Source organism: Eulemur rufifrons, chromosome 7, assembly GCF_041146395.1.
Source record: "Eulemur rufifrons isolate Redbay chromosome 7, OSU_ERuf_1, whole genome shotgun sequence".
NCBI classification, from domain to species: domain Eukaryota; kingdom Metazoa; phylum Chordata; class Mammalia; order Primates; family Lemuridae; genus Eulemur; species Eulemur rufifrons.
This window is the reverse complement of record NC_090989.1, coordinates 187,185,851-187,212,331: the sequence shown is the minus strand read 5'-3', so window position 1 is coordinate 187,212,331 and position 26,481 is coordinate 187,185,851. Positions and strand designations below refer to the sequence as shown.

The following is a 26,481-nucleotide window of genomic DNA, read 5'->3' as shown; positions in this document are numbered from 1 at the left end:
TCAACAGTGGGAAGAAAAGGCAACTATTTCTGAACTACTAGAGGAAAAGATAAAACTTTTTCTCAGACAGTTGATAATATTACATAGACTTTCCAGCTAGGAAGCTGCATGTAGCTTCCTGAAAGAAGCCTGGGGCCTCGGTGTTCTCGCCTGTGCAGTGGGCACTGCGACGCGTCTTTCAAGGCTGCTACGCGGATGAAAAGGGTATGAAAGACTTCGTCAACCCCAAGTGCTGTCACAAGCAGACCTGCCTGTTCTCGTGTGTTAAACTTAGAGGGCCACGGTGTTTTGTGCTTGAAGTGTATAACGATGCCAATTTGACACAGCAATAAATCGGTCTGCCACACCTACAGCCCAAAGATGACATTTTACTGGGGCAGAAGGACCCAAGCTGATCATCTTGGAAATTTTCAGTAAACTATTTAAATTAAATGCCGATTTATCGATGACTCACTGGTCCAGCCAAAGTGCTCGTTTTTTTAAAGACTTGTTCAGAGCTGGGTTTTTTTTCTCATTTTCCCTTTAATAATAACCTGTCTCTTGTCCTAAAATAATGGTCGGTGTCACTGCACTGAAGTATATAATTCAGAGGGGGGAAAACAACAGAAAAGTGAAATTCCTTGTTTCTCAGGAAATAAGAAAAATAGAAATACCCTCTACTACGACACCAATTTTCAGATGTGAAAGAGAAGAAACTTCAGGTAATAATTTCTTTCTGTAGATTTTTAAAGTATTTTTTATCACCGTAAAATATATGCAGCATAAAGTGTACTGTGTGTTCCATCTCTAAGCGTACAGCTCAGTGGGCATTCGCGGCGGGCAGCCGGCCCCACCATGCATTTCCATAGATTTTCAACATCCTAAACCAGGAACTCTGGCCTCCCGCAGCCCGTGCTACCTCTGTTCCACTTCCTGTCTCTGGGAATTGACGACTTCAGGTACCTCGTATCAGTGGAATCACACAGTATTTGTCCTTTTGTGTCTGGCTTGTTCACTTCGCTTCAGGCTTTCGAAGTTCATCCGTGTTGAAGCGTGTGACGGGCCGAACTGTGGCCCGCTCCCCTCTGTCACGTTCACGTGTTGAAGTCCTGGCCCCAGGACCCCAGGGTGTGCTGTTTGGAGACAGAGTCTTTACAGTGGGAATTAAGTTCAAATGAAGTCGTCAGGGTGGGGTGGATCCACTATGACTAGTGCCCTTATCAGAAAGGAAATTTGGACACGGACGTGCAGGGGGAAGATGATGTGCAGACACAGGGGGAAGACGCTGTCTGTGAGCCAAGGACAGAAGCCAAAAGCAGAAGGAGCCGGCCCTGCCAACACCTTCCTTTCAGACGTGGAACCTCCAGAACTGTGAGAGACTCAACTTGTGTTGTTTAGGCCACCCAGCCTGTGGGACATTGTGACGACAGGCCTCGCAAGCCTAGCATGTATCAGCATTTCATGCCTTTTTAAGACTGGATAATATTCCCTTGTCTGTGTTTACCGCATTCGTTCATCCATTCACCTGGTGGTTCCCACCAATTGACTGTTACTAATGCTGCTATGAGGATCGGTGTCCAGGTATCTGCTGGCGTCTCTGCTTCCAGTTATCTTGGGTACGTACCCAGAACTGAAATTGCCAGATCTCTCGGTAATTCTATGCTTAACTTTTTGAGGAACTGCCAAACTGTTTTCCACAGTGGCTGCACCATTTTACATTCCCACCACAAGGCTCGAGGTGCCTAAAAGGGTGTTCTTCCCTCACAGAACAACCATAAACTGTGGTTAAGATTCAACGACCAGTAGTATCTGAGGTTCTGGAAAGTGCACTAAAGCAGGCAGATTTTGGAGAGTGGGTCAGAACTCCAAAGGACCAAGCACCCACTAAGTTTCCAGTTTTGTTTTGTTTTCCTAGAGAGAGGGTCTCACTCTGTTGCCTGGGCTGGAGTGCAGTGGCATAATCACAGCTCGCTGCAACCTCAAACTCCTGGGCTCAAGTGATCCTCCTGCCTCAGCCTCCCGAGTAGCTGGGACTACAGGTTTGTACCACAACGCCTGGCTAATTTTTAAAATTTTTTGTAGAGATGGGGTCTCGCTATGTTGCCTAGGATGGTCTTGAACTCCTGGTCTCAAGCAATCTTCCCCTCTTGGCTGCCCAGAATGCTGGGATTACAGGCATGAGCCGCTGTACCTGGCCAGTTTCCAGTTTTTATGGCTTTTGCTTGAAGGCAGGATGCAGTCATGGTGAGATGAACAGTAGCCAAAACTGCAATAGAAATCCCACCATATTTCTGTCCTGGGAACCAGAGCTGTGTTCTGTGGGGCTTCCGGAGCCACTGGACAGCGAGGGTGGACAAGTGGACGGGAGAGCTGGGAAGAGGAACCCCCACATTCCTCATATTCTCCCACATGCCTGTGGCTGAACACTGAAAATGCATGTGCAGGGCAGATGAAAGCAAATTCTAGTGAAGGTTAAATAAAATCAACTGTATTTGTATATATTGGCAGCAAACAATTGAAAATGAAATTTTAAAAAATTACGTCATCAGCAACTTGAGAATAAATTCAACCAAAGGTGTCCAGGACCTCTACAATGGAAGATATCTACAAGAAGAAGAATGAAAGAAACCTAAATAAATGGAGCCATAATATCACGCTCATGGACCAGAAGACTCAATGCCGTTGAGATGTTCAGTTCTTCCGAAATTGATCAGTGGACACTACACAATCCCAGTCAAAATTTCAGCAGGCTGTTTGGTAGAAATTGAGCTGATTCTAAAGTTTTGTGGAAATGCAAATGACCTAGAATCAACTAAGACAATTTTGAGAAAGAACAGTTAGAAGACTCACACTCTCTGATCTCAAGATGTACGATGCAGCTATAGCACTCTAGCAAGTGTGGGGTATTGGTGAAGAAAAGACATACAGGTCAGTGACGCAGAGCAGAAACCCTGAAATAGACATGAACACAGAGGGCCAACTGATTTTCAGCAAAGGTGCCAAAGCAGGTCAACGGGGGAAGAACGGTCTTTGTGTTTTGCTGATGAAAGCAGGTCACAGGGCCAGTCTAGAGTCAAGGAGCTGGGAATAGACTCCACCTCTTGATGGGAGGGGCAGCAAACTCACAGTCCACGGCTCACGGGGACCGGGGGACAGGAAGAACTGAGTCTGTTTTGGGCTCTGCCACCCAGGGAACCTATATGAGCCTGGGGCCACTCATCAGGCCACTCTGCTCGTCCGCCCTGGTCTCAGCTCAAAGTCCTCCTCTGAGAAGCCTTTCCGGATCACTCTACCCGAGGTGACCCACAATCACAGTGTATTACACTGTCGCGTTCAATTCCCTTCTCGCTCTTCTACAATCTCGGTCATTTGTTTCTTCGCTTGTTCACTGTCTGTCTTCTCCATTAGAATGTAGTTGCAATTCAAGAAGGCTTTGCAGGAAGTGAAAAGAAAAGAGGCTGGAACAGTAGCCAGAGGCCATACCATGAAGGGCCAGAACGTCCCAGTGAGAAATGTGGACATTATGTTGCAGAGAAACCAAGGATCCTAAGTTCAAAGCAAGGGCGAGACCTGGTGGAGGTGGTATTTCATAACAAGGTCCCCGTGGCAAGGGCACTGGAGTAGAGTTCCCTGGGCCCCCGCAGTAGGAGGTGGCGTGAAGGGAGGATGGAGGACAGGGACAGAGTGGAAGTCCTCTGGAGACCGCTGTCACAGCCTGCATGAGCGTGGACAGCCTGGCTGCACAGCGTGGTGGGAATGGGAGGGAGGTGCCTGAAGGCTGGTGTGGTTGCACCTCCCGATTTTTCAACACAGTATGGACGTAGATGTTCTGTGTAGACTCCTACAACTTTTCACTGCTGGCAACTAATGAAAATGTTTAAAATATGTTGCAGCGAGAACTGTGGCTTGACACGAGACAGCCTTGTAAATCTGGCGGCCTCTCTGACGAGCATGCTAGAATCATGATCTCACAGGTGTTCATCGTACCTTGACTCGAACGCCTGGGATCCAGGTCATTGCTCTGAGTGGCTCATGTGTGCAGCCCCCGCACAGCAGCCCGGAGGCCCGATCAGGGGGCGCGGAGGCAGGGCCGGAGCGACAGGGAGCTGTGAGCCCTGTGGGGAGGTGAGGCCCAGCTCCCTGTCCGCACTTGGAGGAAACCTGGATTCTAATGAAAGACAAACGGCCAGGACGCAGCTCCGCCTCTTCATAGCTGCCTGAGCAAGCCACTTCCTTACTCCTTGGAGCCCTGGTTTCCTCCTCTGCAAACTGAGAATAATAATCCACACTTTTCAGAGCTGGTTGGTGAAGACAAAAAAAATGCAGTTGTTTATGTGATAACTGTATACCACATGTAGTTCTATGCCCTTTGCCTGTACGGATTCACTTGATATTCACAGCAATTTTGTGAGGTTGCTATGCTTTCCCATTTCATGTGAGCAAACTGAGGCCCAGAGAGGTTAAATAACTTGTCCAAGTCTACATAGCTAAAAAGTAGAAGATCCAGGATTTAGACTCAGCTTTTAAAATCTGTTCCACTCACTATAGTACAGCCCCAGATGTGAAAGTTCCTGACACTTAGTAGGCCCTTAGTGAAGCCATTTGTTTATTCAATTGGTATTTATTATGCACCTACTGTGTGCTAGGCAGTGCGCTAGGCCTTGGGGTAGACTGGTGGCGCCTACCCTCCTTTGGTCTTGGGGGAGTGTTGTTTGCTGAGTGCCAGGCTGTGTGCTGAGGGTGGGAGGCCGCATTAAAAGGTAGATTTTATTGTTATTCAGGTTTGGCGAGACCTGTGGATCAAGAGCGACTGCCACAGAGAAACAGTCACTCACGGTCCCAAGGGGAGGCGCCCTGCGCTGGGGGGAGGCAGAGGGCCAAGGGGGGCAGGAGCAGGAGCCTGGGGGAGTGGAGTCCGGACCGCAGGAGGCTGACAAAGCAGGCAGATGGGGGCGCGGGGACCCGGGACTGGCTGGCTTGCGTTCAGAGGCAAGCCTGCAGGCCAGGACTTCCCTGTCTGTCAGAATTGGCTGGCCCTAGAGGGGGGCAGCCCCTCCTGTCAGCAAGTCCCCAGATGCCAGGGTTTCAAGAATACAGAAAATAAGAAAATATAGCTAATTCAGAGACACATTCTCTGGCACAAAATGCTTCTGCCCTTGAGAAACTTAGAGGCCGGCTTGAGAGGACAGTCCTGTGGGTAAGGAACAGTGGCAAACTTAAAGACGGGAATTCTTCTCTCATTCATTCCTTTAGCAAGTATTCACTCCCTCAGCCGGCACGTATGTACTGATCGCCCACTACGTGCCAGGCACCGGTCAAGGTACTGGGGACTAGGGCACAGGCAAGTCCCCTGCTCCATGAAGCTTGCCTTCTAGTAGGGGAGACAATTAATAAGTAAAAGGTAAATAAACAAGATGCGCTCCTATCTTGATGTCTCACAAAGAAAACAAAGCAGAGGGATGTCATAAAGAATGACTGGGGACCAGCCTTTCAGATACGGTGGTCACGGACGACCTCTCTGAAGAGGTGACATCGGAGTTGGTCCTGGATGGCAAGAAGGCGCCGACCATGTGACCATCCCATGTGATGATCTGGGAAAGGAAAGAGCATCCCAGGCACAGGGACCAGCATGTACAAAGGTCCTGAGGTTGGTACAGGGTTTGCCTGTTGCATCTCAGACACAGGAAAAAGGCCCGTGTGGCTGGAGCACAGTCAGCGAGGGAGGGGGAGGAGGAGATGAAGATGGAGAGGTTTGCAAGTGCCAGATCTTACAGGCCATGGTAAGGAGACGGGATTTTATGCTATGGGGAGATATCACAAACCGGGAAGTAGGAAGACTGGAGCTGATGCTAAACATTAGCTTGTGGGAATAGGTCATAGGAGGCCAAGAGTGGAGACCAGTTGGGAGGGAACTGAAGTCGGCCAGGTGAGCAATGGTAAGTGTCTTTTGAGTGCCCAGCGCCATGCAGGGCAGTAAAGGTACCACAGTCCTGATCCTCAGGGGCTCACAGTGCAGCAAACAGACTGCCAGGAAATAGCCCCTCACCTCACTGGGACAAACATGAGCAGCTTGTCTTCCCCTGGGCCAGCTGTCTCTCAAACTAGGCCATGGGTTCTTCAAGTTCCCAACTTTCCTGCAGAGCTCTCCTGCTGGGAGAAACCAGCAGCGCCTCTTTGTAAGTGGTCCCAGCAGAGCCTCCATGAGGACTCACAAAGCTGAGCTCTGCCTTGCAGCGCCAGGGTCGCCTCTCCCTGGAACAGCACATGGCAGAAGGTCCTGGGCCCCGAGCTCTCCTCTCCACTGCAGTCTGGGAGAAACATACAAGAATCCAGGGCCCACAGGGTGTGCCTTGAGTCTGGGTGGCTCTGCCAGGGTCTTGGCCATTGTTTTCCTGCCTCTTGTTACAGGTTCCCACTGGAATACTTGGCTCGGAAGTATGCCCCCAGGCCAGTCAACGTTTTAGTGTGGACATACGAGATTGAAGGTCACATTTGTCTCTTGTGGCTCATCACACCACAGCCAGATTCAGGGGAACAGGGATGCTATCAGCGGGCAGAGACCAGGCTCAGTATGCATTCAACTGATTGAGGTGGCAGCGTTTTTGTTTGTTTTTAAGCTGAGAACGAACAGAGGGCCAAATTGCACTGCAGGTAGAGTCTAAGTGAAGAATTACAACAACACAACAAGAAAATGAGTGTTTAGAATGTTTGTTCTTTGCCTACCTGCCTTAATTAAATCCTCCCACGAGAAGAACAGCACAAATGCTGACAACAGCACCATTAATACTTGCTGCTTGTCTCACTGGTCCCACCGCCACTCTTAACAGGAGTGACGCAGACAGAAGTCAGGAGCGGGAGCCAGGGCCACTGGGATCCAGCCCCAGCTCAGCTCCTCCGAGCCAGGTGGCCTTGGGCAAGTCACATTTCTCTCTGGACTTGTTTCCTCACGTATAAAAATCCCTCAACACATCTTACGATCTGTGAAATGCAGGGATCCCTTTCCTGTCTGCTGGCTGTCCCCCATGTGACCTTGGGCTTGCTACCTAACCTTTCTGAGCCACAGTTTCCTCATTTGCAAAGAGAGGGTTAATTGCACCCCTTCTTCCACATGGGCAGAACACGGCCACGGCAGGGTCCCCGGGACACCCTGTTTCTAGGCTGCACTAGTGACAGTAACTAACCTACTGCTTTCAACTGTCCTGACGTTTTCCCTCTTAGGATTTTCCTTTGCTCCACACTGAATACGTGGGGATCTCTGATGACGCAGGCCAAGGATACAAACACGGTTGTTTTGAGCTTTGTTTTCCCAATGCCATGGGGACTGTCCGTTGGGGGAGAAAACAGGACTGAGCAAGTCCTCCCCAGTTGTCTGAGGCCAGGAGCTGCAACAGATCGTTTCTCATGTGTATGATCGCTCGTCTCCCAGGCGGAGTCAGTTTGGTTGGGTGGAAGTGATCACCCCAGGGTTAGCTGGTTCTCTCCCTGACATCAGCATCTTGGGTGGGACAGACACCCATGTTCTCTGTCTGGAAGACCTTGAAATCTGGTCTGGAAACTGGCAGCTCCAGGGCCAACATGCTGCCCCGTCTGGTCGGTTGCTTGGTTAAGAAAAACAAAGTCGGAAATTTCCCCCGGTTCTTCTCCTATGTATCACCGCGTGGGCTGTTCGGACAGAATGTGGGTGGTGGTTGCTCTCGCGTCATGTGTGAAGAGAGGCTGGGCTGGGCGAGACTTGGAGGAGAATAATCAAATGTGCCTTGACGGTCTTTGCCCAAATCTCCAGGCTCATCTGTAGCCACTGGACTGTTCGCTGGCCCCCCAAGCTCCCACTGACACCCGCTTTCCTGCCTCGTTTGAACCTCGCTGTCAAGTGCCTGCTGTCAGTCCTGCCTGAAGGGACTTGCGGAAGGAGGAGGGCCTGTGCATGAAGGAGTCACCACCCAGGGGTGGGTGTTGCTGGCATGATCTGAGCTAGAGCTTTTCTCCTGGTTCCTGCGGGCCCTGGGGGTCTGTGGAGAGGCCTCAGAAGCTGCCAGGAGAGGCAGATGGGTAGAGGTGGGGGGGTCTCTAGCTCCTCTCTCCCTGATAATTCTTTTTTTTTTTTTTTTTTTTTGAGATAGAATCTCGCTCTGTTGCCTGGCCTAGGATGCCGTGGCGTCAGCCTAGCTCACAGCAACCTCAAACTCCTGGGCTCAAGCGACGCTACTGCCTCAGCCTCCCGAGTAGCTGGGACTACAGGCATGCGCCACCATGCCCGGCTAATTTTTTCTATATATATTTTTTAGTTGTTCATATAATTTCTTGCTATTTTTAGTAGAGACGGGGGTCTTGCTCTTGCTCAGGCTGGTCTCGAACTCCTGAGCTCAAACGATCCACCCGCCTCGGCCTCCCAGAGTGCTAGGATTACATGTGTGAGCCACCTCGCCCAGCCTCCCTGCTAATTCTTGCAGCCCTACCTCTATTTATTACATATGTAGAGAGACTGTAAAATTTCATTGATATTAACAGTTCAAAAAATGTTTGAATGTGCCTGAATTAGCCCGTTAGTGCTGCTGAAAGTATGACAATTTCAAACCAGTTCATGGGAGCACCGATGAGCAGACGCAGGGACAGGGCTGTCTGCAGTTCACACAGCTCTTGGCTCTCACCTGTCCGGTTTGGTCCACCCGAGACATGGGCGGGGGATGGTGTTGTCCCACCTCACAGTATTGAGCTAGAGAGCCTCCTCATGACTTGCCAGTGTGTGGCAAAGCTCAGATCCAAGCTCAGGCTTTCTGCCTTCTTGGCCACGGCTTGTTTTGTTTCATATCTAGAGCCCCCAAGAAGAACTGGGGAGCCCTGGGTGGCTGAAAGGGGACCCTGGCTAGGAAAAGCCTAAGCTACTTTGCCGGCAGTGCCCCCTGCCAGGGCAGCGACGGGATGGGTGCAGTGAGAGAGCATCAGAACGGTGTCCTAGTCTTCAGGGACCCCAGAAAGTCCCTCTAAGTAACACCCAGACTTCTCTGATGGGTCATTTGGTGCTGGGCTACAGTGTATTCCATTTTTTTCTCCTCATATACCTTTTCCACCGCTGTTGGAATGTGTGAAGGAGGGGAGGGGAGCCCAGATGTCTGGCCTCAAGTTAAGGGATGTGTGTGTAACCCCGCTTTTCCCCCATAGAAAGGAAGCCTGAGGCTACAGGAGTCTCTAGCAGAGCAATCACCAGCTCAAGTTGCCTGCAGATGACTTAGCCTTTTGGAAAAAGCCATCACTAGGCAAAATAGCTTTGATTGTGCATTATAAGCAGAACAGACAAGATCCAGATTACTGCCATCTTGTTTTGTTTTGTTTCCTTTTGCAAATTTTCCTAGCATGGAGGATGCCACCTTGTGTCACAAAACCTTTGTCTGGAACTGGGTTTGCCTTTAAATCTTTGAGGTGGAAAGAAGTTTCCCAGAGTGAATGGTGCCCTGACCACTCCTCCCATGTGAAATCAGTCCTCAGGTCACCCTTGATAGGAACCGAGTGGCCCATAAATATCGCCACATGCACATTCTCACGCCAGGGGATTCCTCTGCAAAACAATAGAAAGCTATCCGGATTGTGACAAAAGCCGGAGGATCTCACTCTAACTTGTGGATGAACAGCTAACAAAAACCAAACCAAAACCAAATGCAGACGTGAGCCTCATCAGAAGGTGCTTGCTTGTGACTCTGAACAGGAAAGAAGAAATCAAAATCAAAAGATGCGCAGGCATGCTGAGGGCCACAGCGGGCTGCCAGGTGTTTTCGGACTTGAACGTCTGTCTTCTCACTGGGGCAGTGGCTGTCTCTGGAGCTACCTAAACCCCTGTGCAGTCGTTCCACAATGCGGTGTTTTAGTTTTAGGCCGTGGGTGTTTCGTCTATAATCTTCCCCATTTTCTTCTAGGCCTCTTTTTAACAAAACTCTGTTTTTAAAAAAATGCTTTGTTTTAAGAATGTGAGTATGCAGGTATACAGGTGCGCTCCTGGCTCGCAGCCCACGCGCCAGTTTGGAACGTGGATCGTTCCGCCCCTGCTGCACTGAGCTCCGTGCGTGAAGCTGCTGTCGTCGCCGTCGTCGTAGGCGGTGCCCAACTTCTGGAAGGAAGCAGCAGTTTTCTGTCGCCGCTTCCAAGTGAGTCCCGGGCATTCGCCGGAGCACGCCACGGCGTCTCTCCCAGACGGGAAGGCGTCGGCTGCCCTGACTTAGATTTACCTTGTCGTACCGTCACGTTGCCGGCTGAGAAGCCGAACACCAGGCCTCACACCGGCTCCCTCTCGGAGGCTGGTCTCTCCACACAAGCGGTTTCACATTGACCTGACGTCTCTTCATGGCTGGCTTTGCGCCCGGCTGTGCACGCCACCCACTTAAGTAACAGCTCTGTGGGGGCCGGGGGGGGGGGGGGGGGGGGGAGACGCTGCCACGTTGAATGTGCACTGTGACTCTAAGATTCCCAGCTTTAGGAATGCAGTGACTTCGTTTAACGTGTACTTTGGAATTGAAGAAACAAGACAGTTAACTCCTGTCCTCCGTTTAACTCATAGAAGACAGCCCTTTATTGACCTTGACAGACACAAGCTGTATTTTTAAAATACTATTCTATAAATTGCTCTTTGTGTAAATAGAGACCACACTCCCCCCAGTTTGTCTGATGAGCCAAGGCAGAGGTCAGCAAACTGCAGCCCGCTGGCCAAATCAGGGCCACCTCCTGATTTTGTATATAAAATTTTATTGGCACACAGCCATGTCCGATCATGTCCCTGTCTCGTCTGTGTCTCTTTCACGTTACAACAGCAGAGTTGAGTAGTTCCAACAGAGGTCATGTGATCTGCAAAGTCTACAGTATTTACTGTCTGGTCTTTTACAGAAAACGCTGCTGACCCATGGTCTGAGGTTCTAGGGGTTGCAAACTGGCTGCCCAAAGGCCAGGTGTCGCCTACAGGCATGTTTTGCTGGTTTTTAAACAGTGAGCCGTGCAAGCAGCCCAGCCCCTGCGGTGGGCAGCCGCTGCCTCCTGCCCTCACCACCCTGCCCGGCTCCTGGGGGCGCTGGGACCCGACCCTGGGTTAGCAGGTTCAGAAGGGGTGTTGGCTTGGGAGTGAGGAGACCCGGGTTGTGTTCTTGGCTCTGCCTGGAGCTTGCCGTGTGATACTGATAAAGCTACTACTGCTCTCTGGCCCCCAGTTTCCCCACTTCTCAGGTGAGGGGTCAGTAACCAGCCTTCTAACCAGCCCTTTCCACTCTAAGGCGCTCCGGCCTTGCTCCTCCAAGCCTGGTCCTCAGACCACCACCTTAGTGTCACCGACACCTGCTGGATCTGCATCTGCACTTTGCCGGGCTCCCCAGGTGGTTCTTACAGCCACTCGGGTTTGAGAAGCACCTCGCTAGAAGGTCACCTTCCTGGAGTGATGTTAGTGGCAGATGCTGGTCTCCACTTGCTAAACCGGAAGGCTTTGGAGATTTTAATTTCTAAGTTTTAATCCTAGGGTGAGTTAGGTGAGACATAAAACATGCGGTCCTATTAGTATAACGTTTCCCCAGCCCCCTCCCAGGTAGTATCTTAGGACTTTGTGGGACCCCCTGTGGCTCTGAGGGTCAGTGCAGCCACTTGCCATTCTTAGAACACGCAAGGCACAAACCCAGGACAGGCAACGCGGCTTTGAGATGGCAGGTAGACCTCACCAGGAAAGGAAGAGCATGCGCATTCACACTCGGGCGTGCGTGCGGCAGGGTGCTGAAATGTCTCTGAGGGAAGTAATATTTGGGCATTTTCCAGAAGGTCTCAGAGTAAAGAAATAAATTGCTGAGGAATTTTGCTGATGGGCTTTAAGAAACATGCACACAATTTTTAATAAAATCGCTGTTTCCAAGAGTAGAGGAAATTGCAATTGAGTCATCTTCTTCCAGGGTTCCCTGCTGGGGAACAGAAACAGCAAGGCTAATAGCTAGTTCTTACTGAGCACTTAACTGTGTGCCAGGAGCTGTTCTAAATTTTCTAATGTACGGAAGCTTATTTAATCCTCAGAACAACCCCATAAAGTAAAACTATTACTACCCCCATTTTATAACGGAGTAGCTCGGGAACGAAGTGACATGACTGATCTAAGGCGCCACGGTAGTCAGGACTGGAATCTGAGGCGTCTCCACCTCATTCGTGCTGCTACTGATGACGCTGTGCTGCCAGACGTGTTGGGTCTGTGTGGTGAGCGCGTGGGGAGACCAGACCTGCGGTGCCCATTTGCAGGAGGCTGAGTGACACCTTGGGAAGGAACATAGCTGGGATTCTGCTGAGATTCGCCGTGTCTGAGTAGGTAATTGTCCATTTGTTCTCCGCTGATAGATTGCAACCCCTTTAGGGCAGGAGCCACGTCTGCCTGGTCCACTACTGTATTTCCAAGGCCCGATGTGTTACTGACACTGCAAGGGGGTTTCAGTCTAGGTTCAGTCACTCGCTGCACAAAGATCCAATTACTGAGACAACGAGGATTGCCAAGGAAGAAAGGAATTTTTTAATACGACAGACATCTTGTCTTCTTGTCAGGAGACGCTGCCTCAAATCCGTCTCTCCCACGAATGGAGGTCATGGGCTTTTAAAGCAGGGGCCACGTGCCTTGGTGCAGGTCGTGGTATAACTAGCAAGGGGCCATGTGCTTTGGGGCCAGGTGGTGGGGAATTGTGAGTCGTCAGGACGCCTGCCCGCCGGCCTCAGAATCTCCGCGCCTTTGTCTTGCAGAAAAGCCACCATTTCTGGGAAACTAACCACTTGGCTAAACAGATCAAGTGGTTAGTTAAGGGATAGCGTTATATAGGGGTCGTTGAAATTTGTTCAATGCGGGGGGTGGGGGGGGTAGGTGCTGAGTAAATACTCAGAATCAACTAGTGAGTGAGTGAGTTGCCCATTGTTTGGAAAACAAAACCCAGAATCTGAGATAAATACAGTCTGGCCATAGATAGAATCAATCACACAGTCATTTGAGACCCTGAGAACCTAAAGGAGCATCTGCAGGAACCAGGGAGGGCTTCCTGGAGGAGGGAGAGTTAGTGCTGAGCCTTGAAGGCAGAAGCAGCTGGAAGGAAGGCATTTCAATCAAAAAGTTCAGTGTTTGTATGCTTTGGCCCAAGATGTCACAGACACCTTCACTGTGGCAGGGACCACACAGGCAAGGTACTGAACAGACAAACACTCTTCTGCTTGGCCTGCGGCTTTGGCTGAAGCACATTCTTCCTCCCAGCTCTGGCACTGGAAGGTTCCCTTGTGTCGTCCAAGGAGGCCTGCCCATCTGCTCCTTCTCCACGTCCCCTTATCAGCTGAAGATGAACTCCACAGAGCTCTCCTGTCAACTGGAGCACAGACCATTCCCTTGTAGGGCAAAGGCTTGCAATTCCTTGAAACAATATTTCATAATTTATATATTTGGTTAAAAGCCAGAACTTGTGCCAGCAGCCTGCATAATCTAACATGCTGGGATCATTAGCTGCCTGTGTCACTCTCCTATTTTAAAACTTTCCATATTTGAACTCATGGAAGTACATCCTTCACATTTATTAAACTTTTCCCATAAAAACAGTTTAGTATGTTTCCATCATCTTTCATAGAATTAAAAACAAAGGGCCACGATAAAACCCTTTAGACGTTGCCTTCAGGGAATACCATTTGATTCCGGCCTTTTAAAAACATTTGTCTTATCTTGCTAGTAATTTTTAAAAAATCAAGACAAATGAGAATTTTAGTGGCATTGTGATTACTCAGACGCGCTCTGGGCCCTGGCTTTCCTGCTGGCCCTTGCTGCAGCTCTCCCCAGCCTCCTGCGGGAGCCTCCACTCCCCAACCCCGTGACACAGTCTCAGTCTCTTAGATTCCTCGGGTTCGTTCTCCTTCAAGGCTGCTCCTCTGTGCTTGGCTCCTGTCGTTTTAGCTCCCTGGAACGCCCAACAGCTCTTTGGAAAGCTGAGCCAGGGCCACCTTGCACAGAAGGCTTTTCTTTTTTTACTTCTGGCTCTACAAAGGGACTTTTTGTAAGGAGCCTGTTTCCTGTAACTGGGGTGTGGCTGTCTTTTCTGATTCCTCCCCCTCCCCCACAGCGGTTGGCCAGCTGGCCCACGATCAAGGCATTGGCAGTCAGAGTACCCCAGCCTGCTGGGCACAGGCTGGTCAAGGGCTAGGCACATGATCCATGTTGAGCTTGTCACAGTCATCTCTGGAAAGCCCCAGGAAGAGACATTATTCTCTGGGCTCACTGGCCGCAAGGGCAAAAGTGAGCACAGCTGCTGCTGGCGGCTGTGTTTGCAACACCTGGGTGAACCTGCCTGAGAATGGAGCCATCTTGGAGGAAAACAGAGGTGAGAGATGGAAATAAGGAGCAGAGTTTTTTTGTTTGTTATTGTTTTTCACTTTTTCATCTTTTAAATTTTTATAGATTTGGGGAGTACAACTGCAGATTTGTACAAGTACAGACATATATATATTGTGTAGTGGTGAAGTCTGGGCTTTTAGTGTACTATAACCCAAATAGTGTACACAGTACCCCACTGGTAATTTTTCATCCCTCACCCCTCTCCCACCCCTTCCACCTTTTGGTGTCTCCAGTGTCTGTTATTCCACTCTGCGTGTCTGTGTGTACCCACTGTTTAGCTCCCACTTATAAGTGAAGAAGCAGAATCTTAACTTATAATTTGAAACGGCTGGATCCAGCTGTTCCTGAAGCTGGCACTTTTCTTGCACTTTCTGACTATAAAATAGATTGTAGAATGCAGATGCCTTCTCACTTTTTCTTTTTTGTTTAAACTGGCTTGAATTGGACTTCCCTCGCTTGTGACAGGAGAGACCTGGATAATATTTCTTCTGTCTGCAAGTCTAAATCCTTTCTGTCTTTCAAGAACCAATGTTGTTACCAAAGTCGGAACAAAGAAACAATTTATGCTGATACTTGCAGTTTCTATCATAAGAGAACTGAAGAAATCAGACAAGAGATCATTTTGCTTCAAACTGAATCTGACTGATGGCAAATTACCTGTTGAGAAAAAGGAGAAAACGTATTTCTTCCCCCAACAGCATCACCCTAGTGTTGGTTGGTCAAAGGCAGAGAAAGATGCCATTGTACAATCTCATCTTTCATGTAACTTTCCATATTTGAAGCCAAACATTTGGAGCCAAAGTCTAATAACCCAGTGAGTCAAGCACTCATGTCACTCTTGCTTGGGTCCCCATGGGACAGACTTGATAGAAAATTGCTAAGACAGTAGATTTTAAATGTTCTCACCACAAAAGAAAGATAAGTATGTGAGGTAATGGATATGTTAATTAGCTTGATTTAGCCATTCCACAATGTGTATACTATAAATACTATAGTGCTGTACACTATAAATACATACATTTTTGTCTGTCAATTAAAAACAAATCCAAATAAGCTAGGAAGTGTCATGGCTTCAAAAATGTGTAATTCACCCGAGCTACAATGTGAAACGTCTTGGTATTAATCCCACTGTTTTTGGCTCCAATTAACAAAATCCCCACTAATGAAAAACTGTATGATGATGAAATATATTAAACAACAAGGAAAGGTGTTGCCCTACATCAATTATAAGGAAATCAATTGTCTCATGTAATAAGAAGTCCAGAGGTTAGTTCACTGTCTCCAGAACGTAACCAAGGAGTGGGGGACCTGGGGCACTGGGGCCACATGTGGCCTTCTGGATCCTTGAGTGCCGCCTTTTGACTGAATCCCAATTTTATAGAACAGATCATTTTAATAAAGGATTTGTTCTGTGAAGTTTGGCAGCGGCTGGCAAGGATAACACAAGATGAACCCGGAGCACTTTATTGTGCCAGAATGTAAAATTTGCTCAAAGAATGATGGGACTTGTCAAAGGACATAGCAACCAGCTTAAGGAGCTTCCTTAGGCCAAATGCGGGGACAATTTAAGCATTAAAATAAATAAGAACAGTAATTGATAAGGACAGCATTAAATTATAACCAATTCCATAAAAACTGATATAAATAAATGAATTAATAAATGGGGAGAAGATAGAGCTTATCCTTTTAGTAGAATGCTAATAAACATTGAAAGAATGATTGAATTAGAAAAACCAGGATTTGGCCATCATCATAGTAATAATTAATTCAATCAAGAAACAGCAGTGGATACTAAGCATCAATGGGTGGAATTTTGATGAGGAGTAGAACATTGGCAGTCTCAGAGTATCTCTCTGCAAAATACTTACTAAATACAAAGGAAAAAAGAATAAGCTTACAATGGAAAAATATGCAGATATTAACATGATCAAATGTTCAAAATTAATAACAACGCTAATGGAACAAATGCAAATCCTATAACATCTGATTGGATGCAATGAAAACATCATACTTATGTGGTATTCCTACCAAAAATGCATAACTTGGGTCTAATTATGGGGAAATACCAGACAAACTCAATTTGGAGGACATTCTACTCAATAACTGGCCTTTCATCTTTTAAGATGTCAAGGTCATGAACATTAAAGAACATTAAAGAAAGAACAAAGAACACTTTCAAATTGAAGAAGACTAAAGAGACAAGATAACTAAATGGACGGTGATCCTGGACTGGATCTTTTGGTTAAAAAAGACAGTATTGGGACAACTGGTGGCACTTGAAGATTACATGGTAGAAATGTAATCACCGTTAATGTTTATTTCCTGATTTTGATGGTTGAACTGTGGTTATGTAGGAGAATGTCCTTGTTTGTAGGAATTACACACCGAAATATTCAAGCATCATGGGGCATTGTGTCAGCATCACCGTCATGTGTTTCTTTGTTCTCTTCTTGTAACTTTTTTTGTAAGTTCTTTTCAAATTCTACCAAAAGAAAAATAAAGTGGAAAGCAGAGCTATTTCCCCCAGAGCATCTCTTTTCATTAAGGAAGAGAACTTCTAAGTTGTTCCCCAATGGAGAAGCCCCATTGGCCAGTGTGGAGTCACATGGCCACTCTCTAGCTGCAGATGCTGGGAAAGCAAGTTTATATAGTGGAAAGTGAGTTTATATAATGGAAAGTGAGCTCTTCCCACAGGAAGAAGGAGGTAGGGGTGGAGAATGGCAACGTGTAAGCAGCCATTGTGTGTGCCTCAGTCTGAAATTTTTATATTTGATCTTGGCCATTTTGGAACACAGTAAGTGCCATCAGCAAAAGTGAACCATCCCAGAGCCCTCGGTTTATTCTTTCATTTAGTTGCCAGGATTTGTACTAAGGGTTGGGGAATCATCCTTAAGAAGTTCAAAGGTGGAAGCTTGGATGCACAAATAATTATAGCTCAATAAAAGCAGTTCAAGGATCACTGTAAGCCTGGGGTGTTACAGCTTACAGATACAGGGCACCTAAAACACCCCAAGGGGAGGGAGAGGCGGGGGGGGGGGGCTCTTCCTAGGCTGTGGGAGTGGTGGGAACCGCCCCTTTCCCTGCCACACGGGGACAGAATCATTCCCCAGTTAACACTGACATGTGAAAGCCTCATCCTTCTGATCCTGGTACAGAACCCAGTCAGCCATGGGGGCCCCCTGGACAAGGCAGCAATTAAGCACAATGTGGCGAATTCCAGGACTGCGAACAGCCTGAGCATTGGCACAGAGGCAGGGAAAGCAGGGGCACATACAAACTATCCATTTGGCTTCTGAGAAGGAGCAGGAAGGAAGGTGGGCTGAGGCCAGGAAAAGTTAAGAGACTTGATTGCGCAAAACTGTTTCACATTTCTCCTGTGTGTGCAACAGGGAGTCCCTGATTGTTCTGGAGGATGAGAGTGCACCATGAGACATGTGTTTCTGAGCAATTCATCTGGAACCAGTGCCCAGAGAGGGTGGGTTCCTGGCAGGGAGACACCCTAAGAGACTCTTATCACACTAGCCAGAAAATGTTCAAGGTGCGACATGACCTCGGGGACGGAGGGAGAGAGAGTATGGAAAGGACTGGACTGAATGACCCATCAGATAAGAAGGGGAGTGCGGGAGAGGATTTGGCTGCTCCAAATGCAAGGATGGGTGTCATTATGGATATGAGGAAGGAGGGGCAAGCTCTAGGTTGTGCCTCGTGGGATCTGTTGTGGGTGATCATGTCCACCCATGATGGTGTGACCCAGTGGAAAAAGTCAACCAGGCATCACGCTGGGGTTTCACCTGAGAAGAGATCATGTACCTGGTAACCTCCCAGCCATCCCTAACTCCGGCTTAAATCTATGTGAAGTGTTCTCATTGCTCCTAGGACAGAGACCAGACTTTTCTGTTGTTGCAGCAGGCTGGCCCTGCCCACCTTCCGTGCCTCAGACCCCACCCTCCTCATCATGCTCTGCTCTTGCCACACCAATCTTCTTTCAGTCCTGTCTATGGGACATGTTCACCATTGTATCTCTAACAGTAATAGGCATGGAATAAACTGGCGCTGCTTCAACCGCAGGGCCTTTGCACATACCATTCATGTATCCACCTTTAACCATTGTCCTTTCTCTCGACTGACTCAGGGTCTACTCATCCTTCAGACCTCAGTTCAAGTGTCACTTTCCCAGGGGCACCTTTCTCGACGTTCTTGACTAGGTCTACTTTATGTGCTTTATATTATGGTAACATGAATCTGTTTTATAGTATCCACAGTAGCTATAGTTTTACATTAACTTGTGGGAGTATCTGCCTGAGGCCCACTTCCCCCACAGACGGTAAAATGCATGGGTCAAGGGTCATGGTTCTTTTTGTGCATGCCGTACCCCCTGAATTCAGCATGGGAGCTGGAACTCTGTGGTGCTCAGCGAATACTTGTGGAATAAATGAACGAATGACGAATGAGTGAATATTTCACTAGTGCTTCAGGGAAGGACCTGAGAAGCAGGTAAGGCTTGAGAAGTACCTTATAGGATGAAGAGAATTTGGACAGACAGAGCTGGCCTTCAGGTCACCGGCCCATAACCAGCAAAAGCACAGGGGAGGGGCTTGAGCAAAGGGAGCTTCTGCGTGTCCAGGAGAAACAGGGAAACAGAAATCGAGGGAAATAAGCGTTCTAAGGCCAGATAGACACCTGAGCCAAGGTTTGGAAGGATTCCAGTGTCAGAGTGAGGACTTTGCTCTTAGCTTGACGGGCACCGGGAGCTGTGGAGTTGAGTGAAGGAAAGGACCCACTCAAAGCTTACCTCTGAGATGACATGACAGGGTGGCTGGAGAGGGGAGCTGGGAGCAGGAGGCCACCACCTTAGGAGGATATCGCAATGGCTTTGGTCAAACTTGGAAAGCACACAAAGGGGGTACTGTAGGTAAGAGACAGTGACGGCAAAATTTGGATGGTGAAGTTAAAGAAACTTGGCAGCAGATGAGGACGTTTAAGAAAGAAAATCACCGGTGACCAGATTGTGAGCTCTAGGACTTGTGTCTTTTTCATCGTTGTATCCCCAGTAGAAAAGATACAGTTTTTTCCTTAGAAACTATGGGAAGGAAATTAATTTGAAGGCTGAAAATGCTCAGAGAGACCATAAAAGGGAGATAAAATCTGGCCCAAAGATCTATGCTATTTGGCTTATTCAATGTTCAATTAGCCACATTTAAAAACTGAGAGATTTCTCATGTCAGTCCCACATAGCACTCACTGGTGGAGCTTAGCTGGCCCTGTTTGGCAGCCCCCCAACACTGGTGCTATTCTCAGAGGGGTTCACTCATGACCTGCCTGGGCTCTGAGGACCGCTGCGTCAGGTCCCTGGAGGCCACTTTTGGGTGTACCGTGAAACGTGACACGCATGTTACACCAGTGATCTGGGAGTATCGAGAACGAGGAGACAGGAGGAAGGTTCTGCCTCGAGCGCTGCGGTCCCACTGAAGTCTGATGACACATCGAGGGAGGGACTCATTAGCGTTGATGGTATTTTCTGCCAGCACCAACATTCAGGGTCATGGGGTTAAATAGATGTAAAATCACTGCCATGGTGTAAAAACTCAGATAAGGATGTATGTAGAATTCACAAAACTTTTATTGGTATGTTTATCATGCCACAAAAAAAGTTGTTTATTTAAAATTCAAATTCCACTTGAGAAAGAGGCAACAAGTGATAGTTAGGATCCCAGTCTGCTCTCGGAGGAGCTCCATGTCCACAAAAAAGCACTCACATTCTATAGCTATGTGATGCGATCACTCAGAACTGCATTCTGGGAAATTCCTCCTAGAGCTCCCTTGCAGGGTGCCGTTTGTGTCTGTAGTTGGTTGCAGATGGGAAACAACAACAAAACCAAGAAAGCACTCCATCCTAAGACTTCTTAGAACATTTCTGGTTTTGAAACTACTGACCCTCCAGGATCCACCACCACCCAACCTAGAATATATATGTACTCCTGCTGAAAAACGAATCGCTGTTTATGTTGCTGCTGGCTCTTGCATTAGACCCTTAGGATGGCGTCAGCACACCTGGCTCTCCTTCTTGGTGGGATCCTGTGGATTCTGGCTGCGGGTGGGCAGCCGTTCAGGAGCGTTTGGACTTGCTGCAAGTTGGGCACAGAAGCTGCCCCTTGGTGATGATGTATGCCCGGCCGCTCAGCAGCTGCTCACAGCCCTCACAGACAAAGTGCTTCCGGTGCCAGGCCAGGTCTTCCACGCGCTGGTAGTCCTCGGTGAATATTATCTGGGGAGGGCAGCAGAGGAAATGCACGACTCAGGTTCGGTCCCTGAGAGACAGTGTATCCCTCTAGGACAAGTTACAGGGAAGTGGTTCATTCCATCCCATTCTTATTTTGACTTTTAAAAGCCTCAGTGGAGAAATCTGACATAAATTTGAGGCAGTAAGTACAGTGGTTGGCAAAGGTCACTGATGCATCTTAGCTTCTCAGGTGGAAACAAGAATCCTCCACCATAGGCAGGTTTTACTTAGCCAGCATCTGTGGTACTCTTTGGGCCAATTCCAAAGTCCCTGTGTTCTGAGATGGGATTACACGCCCCAGTGAAGACAGCTTAAGGACAGATAAGCTGCCAGTGGCCAATCTTCAAGAGCAAGAATACAAAGGGTCACTGTGCGCGGAATAAAGTGACACTTTGGAATATACGTATGCAAGGAACCCCTTAGGCTCAGGAGGAGCAGAATAGCATGGTGATTATGAGCCTTCTGATTTTGGAGTCAAACAGGAACTGGACAGGGGAAAGTTAGTGCATCTCTCTGTGCCTCAGCTTCCACATCTGTAAAATGGGGACACAAATCCTTGCCATCCCGTAGGGTTTTATGGGTGCTAAGTGACCTACGACATATGCAATGCTTGGAGTAGTGACCGACACAAAGTCAGTGCTGCGTGATTATCACTGGCCTTTCTGAGTTACACTTTCTTCAAATGTAAAATGGAGACGGTGTGAGTCTCTCCCGAAAGAATTATTGTGAGATATTCATACATGAAGTATGTGGCAAATTACTGACCCACTGTAAGCCCTTAATGAATGATGGAGAATCATTACTGTGTGTGTACTGTTGTCCTCTCAAAAATAAGGCTAAGGGGCAGGCCTGCAGCAGTCCTTTGCCTTCTTACCATCACTTGATAACCTAGTTATTAGGCAAGAGGATTACAGAGTCTTAACTTCACATGGACACCAATATGCAGGTGGTGGTAGGAAGCAGACTTTGGCTAAACATGAAGAAGACACATCTGGCCCTCGTACGTGCCAAAGACAAAGGCAGTGCCTGGCCTGCTACTAAAGTGTAGAGTCCTTACTGCTATTAATATTGTAATTAGTGTGGCTATCATTAATACACCTTGGAGTTCCTCTTGTCTTATCCTGTATCACAGTCTTGAATCCCTTCCACGGCATCTATAACTATTGTGTTGTATTGTGTTACCTTAATGTTAAATCACTGTATTGTATTGTATTAAATCATATTATCGTAAGACCAACAGCAGGTACCATTTATCAGTTACTAGGTCAGGCCCTGTGCCAAGCATTTTTGTGCATCATCTCATTTATCACTCATTTTACAAGTGATGAAACTGAGGCACAGGGGTGAGGTAGCCACATGACTACTGACAGATGCAGGTCCCTGCTTGAATGTGGCAGTTGCCCCTGACGCACCTGCTAACGTGCTTCTGGGTACTGAGCGCCAGACGCTGTGTCAAGGACAAGGCTCGAGGGCGCTCTGTGTCTGAGCCGTCCCAACAGCCTCAAGGGTGGGAATTAGTATCAGCCCCATTTTGCAGATGAGAAAATGGAGGCTGAGAGCACGCAGTGAGGCCTGACCTCAGTTTCCCTATCTGTAGAGCACATTGTCACACTCCCGTTGGGCTCTGGACTCTCTCCCACAGCAGCGGGGGTCCCCCCACATCCGGCCCACTATCTCCCACCTCATCGCAGCCGGAGCACCGGGGCCGCAGGCTCTCGCAGTAGTGGCGGCCGCACCAGGGCGCCCCGTTTTTCCAGAAGTAGATGAGGTCCACCAGCGGCTCGGAGCACTTGACACACACAAAGCAGACCGGATGCCACTGCTTGTCGTAGCCTGCCCTGTCTGCGTAGACCACGGGGCTGTCGGCAGGGACCACCCCCTTGCAGAGCTCACAGACCTGGAAGGGTGGAGAAGGATCACAAAGGCACGAAGAAGTCAGGAGAGCACAGTGACACAGGTTCGAATCCCAGCTCCAGCCTCTCTACTTCCTGGGTGACCTTGGGAAAGTTACTATACCACTCTGTTCCTCAGTTTTGCCATCTGCAAAGTGGGATGATAATATTGCCTGCCTAACAGGTTGTTTGTGAGAACTAAATAAAGTTATTCATTTAGTGCAGTGATTCACAAATTGTTTGGTCTCAGGACCCTTTATACTCTTAAAAATTATTTGAGATCGTCACAGAGTTTTTGTTCATGTGGGTAAAAGCGATTGATACTTACCACAAGACAAATTAAAAACAGAAAAATTTAAGTATTTGTTTATTAATTCATTTAAAATGGCAATAATAGACCTATACCATGTTAACACACAATTTTGAAACTAAAAATATATCTTCCAAAACAAAAAAATTCAGTGAGAAGAAAAGTTTAAGACATTGTGTCACATTTTTGCAAATTTCTTTAATGACTCCCTTAATATAGCCAGATTCCAGGGCTGCTTCTGCACTCCATCTTTTGCAGTGTTTTGTTTTGGTTGAAATGTACGAAGAAAATCTGTCCTCACAATGATACAAAGTTGGAAAAGGAAGGCAGGGGTATTTTAGTAGCCTTTCAGCTTAACTGTGGATGTTCTTTGATACTATAACCAAATTCAACAGATGGTGCTTCCTCCTTAGTCGTTAGTTGCAGCGTGAAACCTGAAAGCATGTCAATGAACCTTTCTTACTTGGTTACATTAAAACCTGTTGGTCCATCTTGCACTTTGAAGGGATCTTTTACCCAGGCGCAATTGTTTTTTAATAAGCTTTTTATTTTTGAGTAGTTTTAGATTTACAGGAAAACTGCAAAAGTAGTACAGAGAATCCTATATACCTCGCTTTAGTTTTCTCTGTTCTTCACATCGTACACGAATATGGTATATTCGTCACAATTAATTAACCAGTGTTGATACGTTATCATCAACTGGCGTCCAAACTTTATTCAGATGTTCATAGATTTTGCCTAAAGTCCTTCTATCCCCGGATTCCACCGAGGATGTCATGTTACATTTAGTTGTCAGGTCTCCTTAGGGTCCTCTTGGCTGTGACGGTTTCTCAGACTTTCTCTGTCTTTGGCAGCCCTGCCCGTTTTGAGGAGTAGTGGTCAGGTATTCTGTAGAACGTCCCTCAGTTGGAATTCGTCCGATGTTATCATGACTAGGTTGGGAGGAAGATCACAGAGGCAAACTGCTGCTGTCCTCGCGTCCCCCCAAGGCTGCATCCTGTGGCCATGACTGATCATGGTGGGGTTGGTCTTGACCTCGCGGCAGAGCAGCCTGTCAGGTCCTCCACTGTAAAGTGACTCTATTTTCCTCCTTTCCACACTGTTCTCTTTGGAAGAAGTCACCATGTGCTCCGCGTGCATAGGCTGCTCTACTTCCTCCAGGGGGAATTTATCTGCATAAATTACTTGGGATTCATGCATAATTTTGATCTCACAGATCCACCAAAAGGACTTTGAGAGCCACGGATTGGCACATCCTCTGGACTCAGTAAATGTTAGCTCATGATATTTCTGGATGTCTGTGTGATCAGTTGATTTGAGCCTGTCTCCTCCACTAGGCGGTCAGCTGCAGAGGGCAGGGAAAGGCTGCTTGGCCACTGCTCTGAACCGGGACCCTCTATGGGGCCCAGAACACACAGATTCCCCATGTGCAGTTGCTGAATAAAGGAATGTGCCACTTGCCACGGGGCCTTTGCACTTGCTGTTGAGGGCACCTGGCACATTGTTCCAACTCCTCTTTGCCTGGTTAACTCCTTTTCATTCTTCAGATCTCAGACTTAAAGATCTTTTGTTCTGGGAAAACTTTTCTGACCCTCCTGCAAGGGCAATCAAGCCTGTATTAAAGCTTCTCTTCTTGCCTTTCTCTGTATGTCCGTGTGATATGGGGTCTGTCCACACTAGCTGGAAGCACCTTGGGAGCAGGAGCCACACCTGATTACACCTGCCTTCACATACACCCAGTGCTGGCACATGGTAGAGCAAAGAGTATTTGGTGACCTTTGCCCTCCAACCTCATACTTCCTGCCTAGGGGACAACAGATGAGTGTGGAAGACACTAGCAGATGACTCACGTGTCTGCACCTTGGAGACAGGTTTGGATGAAGTGTGGCAGAGGGCTGGGCTCCAGAGACAGGTATGTGCACAGCCTCTGGGAGCTTTCAGGGCACTTTTGCCTTTCAATGACTCATCATGTTTACTGAGCACCTACTGTGTGCCAACCCCTGGGCTAAGTGCCAGGGACACAGCAGTAACCCAGACAGACAAGGCTGGAGCCCGAGGGAGCCTGGGACTAGGGGTGAGGGGGAGGAAGAAAAGAAATACGTGAACAAACGGATGAGATAATCACAGAGTGTGAGGAGTACCATGGTAAGGGAACGGAGAATGGGAGACTTGGGGGGTGGCCGGCAGGGGCCACCTTAGCAGGAGAGGCCCCTCTGAGAGATGAGGGGTTAGAAGTCCCCATGTCAACCCTCTGGGTAGGTAATGCAGGTACATAGGGGATGCACCCATTTCATAGATGAGAAAAGTGAGGCTCAGTGAGATGAAATAGCTTGTACAAGGGGCACAGCCAAGAAACAGAACCGGGATTCAAACTTCAGCCTTTGAGTTCGTGGCTTTCTGTGGGAACCAAGCTGGGTCTGGTGGGGACACTGACGTCAGGGGACTGTCTGAAGTGCTAAGCGGCCCCAGGAGAGTGAGTTCCGATGTGGCAGAGGAAGAGCACACCCACGGCTAGAGGGGAGGAGCAGCTTCCCCACAGGGCCTCTGGCAGTTAACGCAGCCCCCGGCTGCCTCTGGTCCTCTTTCCGTCTGGGGCTCCTTTATCTGTGTTTTACTACCAATAATGTCTTCGCTGGCCAGTCAGGAGCCACGACAAGGTGGAGCTCAACTCATGTTGCCCCTTAGCTTTGGTTCTGAAAAAGGCTTCATGGGGAGGGTGAGTGTGCCTGGGAGAACTGGACTGTGAGAGCCCAAGATTTCTCCCTTCCGCCTCGTCCCCAGGAGCAGAGAGAGCTGCTAATTGTTCATTCATCCATCACACATCTGTAACTTGCCTATTCTCATCCTCTAAACAACGGGGACTTGACAGTCTCAATCCATAAAATCTTTTGAGCCGCGTTGGAGTTATCCCCGGCTCTTCAGAGATGATGGTGGTGGTGATGTGATGACAATGGCCGTCTGTCCTTAGGGCGTGTCTGCAGCCAGCCCTGCACTCAGGACTTTGCGCTCATTCCATACCCCTTACACACACCCGAGAGAGTCATTTCCCCTTCTAGAGTTATTTCTCCATTAAGGAAATCATTATTTTCTCTCCTAGATGTGGCAAAAGTAGGTTCAGAGAGATTCGGGGATTGGCTCAATACCCCACTGCTGACAGGAGGCAAAGCTAGGCCTTGAGCACAGGCTAGCCGGACTCCAAAGCCAGGTTCTTTCTCCTACATCCTGTGGCCTTTAGATCTGGCGTCAGCAGTCTATGGCCCTCGGCCAAACCCGGCCACTGTCTGCTCCTGCGAGACGCGCTGTGAGAAGGAAGAATGAATTTCACATTTGCCTTCCAATTAAGTGAAATGTTTTCTCTCAAAAAAAGGAACTTAATTTTTCTCATCAGTAGAATTATATATAAAAAAAAACCTGCACTCAATTATTATCATATTTTGAATTTCATCAATAAAAATCCCATGGAAATTTGTTGGCTATCTTGTTACATAAAGTGCCTATATAATATTCTCAGTTTTAGCTTTTAACTCACAACTCCTAAAATATTTAGCACGTGCCCTCTGACCTTGGCTTTAGGTGACAATTTAAATTTACTAAGCCCTAACCATGTGTCAGCCAACATAGAAATACTTACTGCTTTGCCACATAAAGATGGGGAAGCACATGT

At 48.0% G+C, this 26,481-nt stretch overlaps 1 protein-coding gene across 1 annotated transcript in view; it reads right to left on the bottom strand.

Annotated features, from left to right (window-relative positions):
* Window positions 1-20,000: 20,000 nt before the first annotated feature.
* The window catches only part of LMCD1 (LIM and cysteine rich domains 1), a 60,694-nt gene continuing 54,213 nt past the window's right edge, over window positions 20,001-26,481 (bottom strand). Inside the window, exons 5-6 of the mRNA XM_069473846.1 lie at window positions 22,297-22,512; window positions 20,001-20,600 (exon numbers count right to left, since the gene is read on the bottom strand). Coding sequence (XP_069329947.1) covers window positions 20,442-20,600; window positions 22,297-22,512 — 375 coding nt within the window. The 3' untranslated portion in view covers window positions 20,001-20,441. The remainder of the gene's footprint in view (window positions 20,601-22,296; window positions 22,513-26,481) is intronic.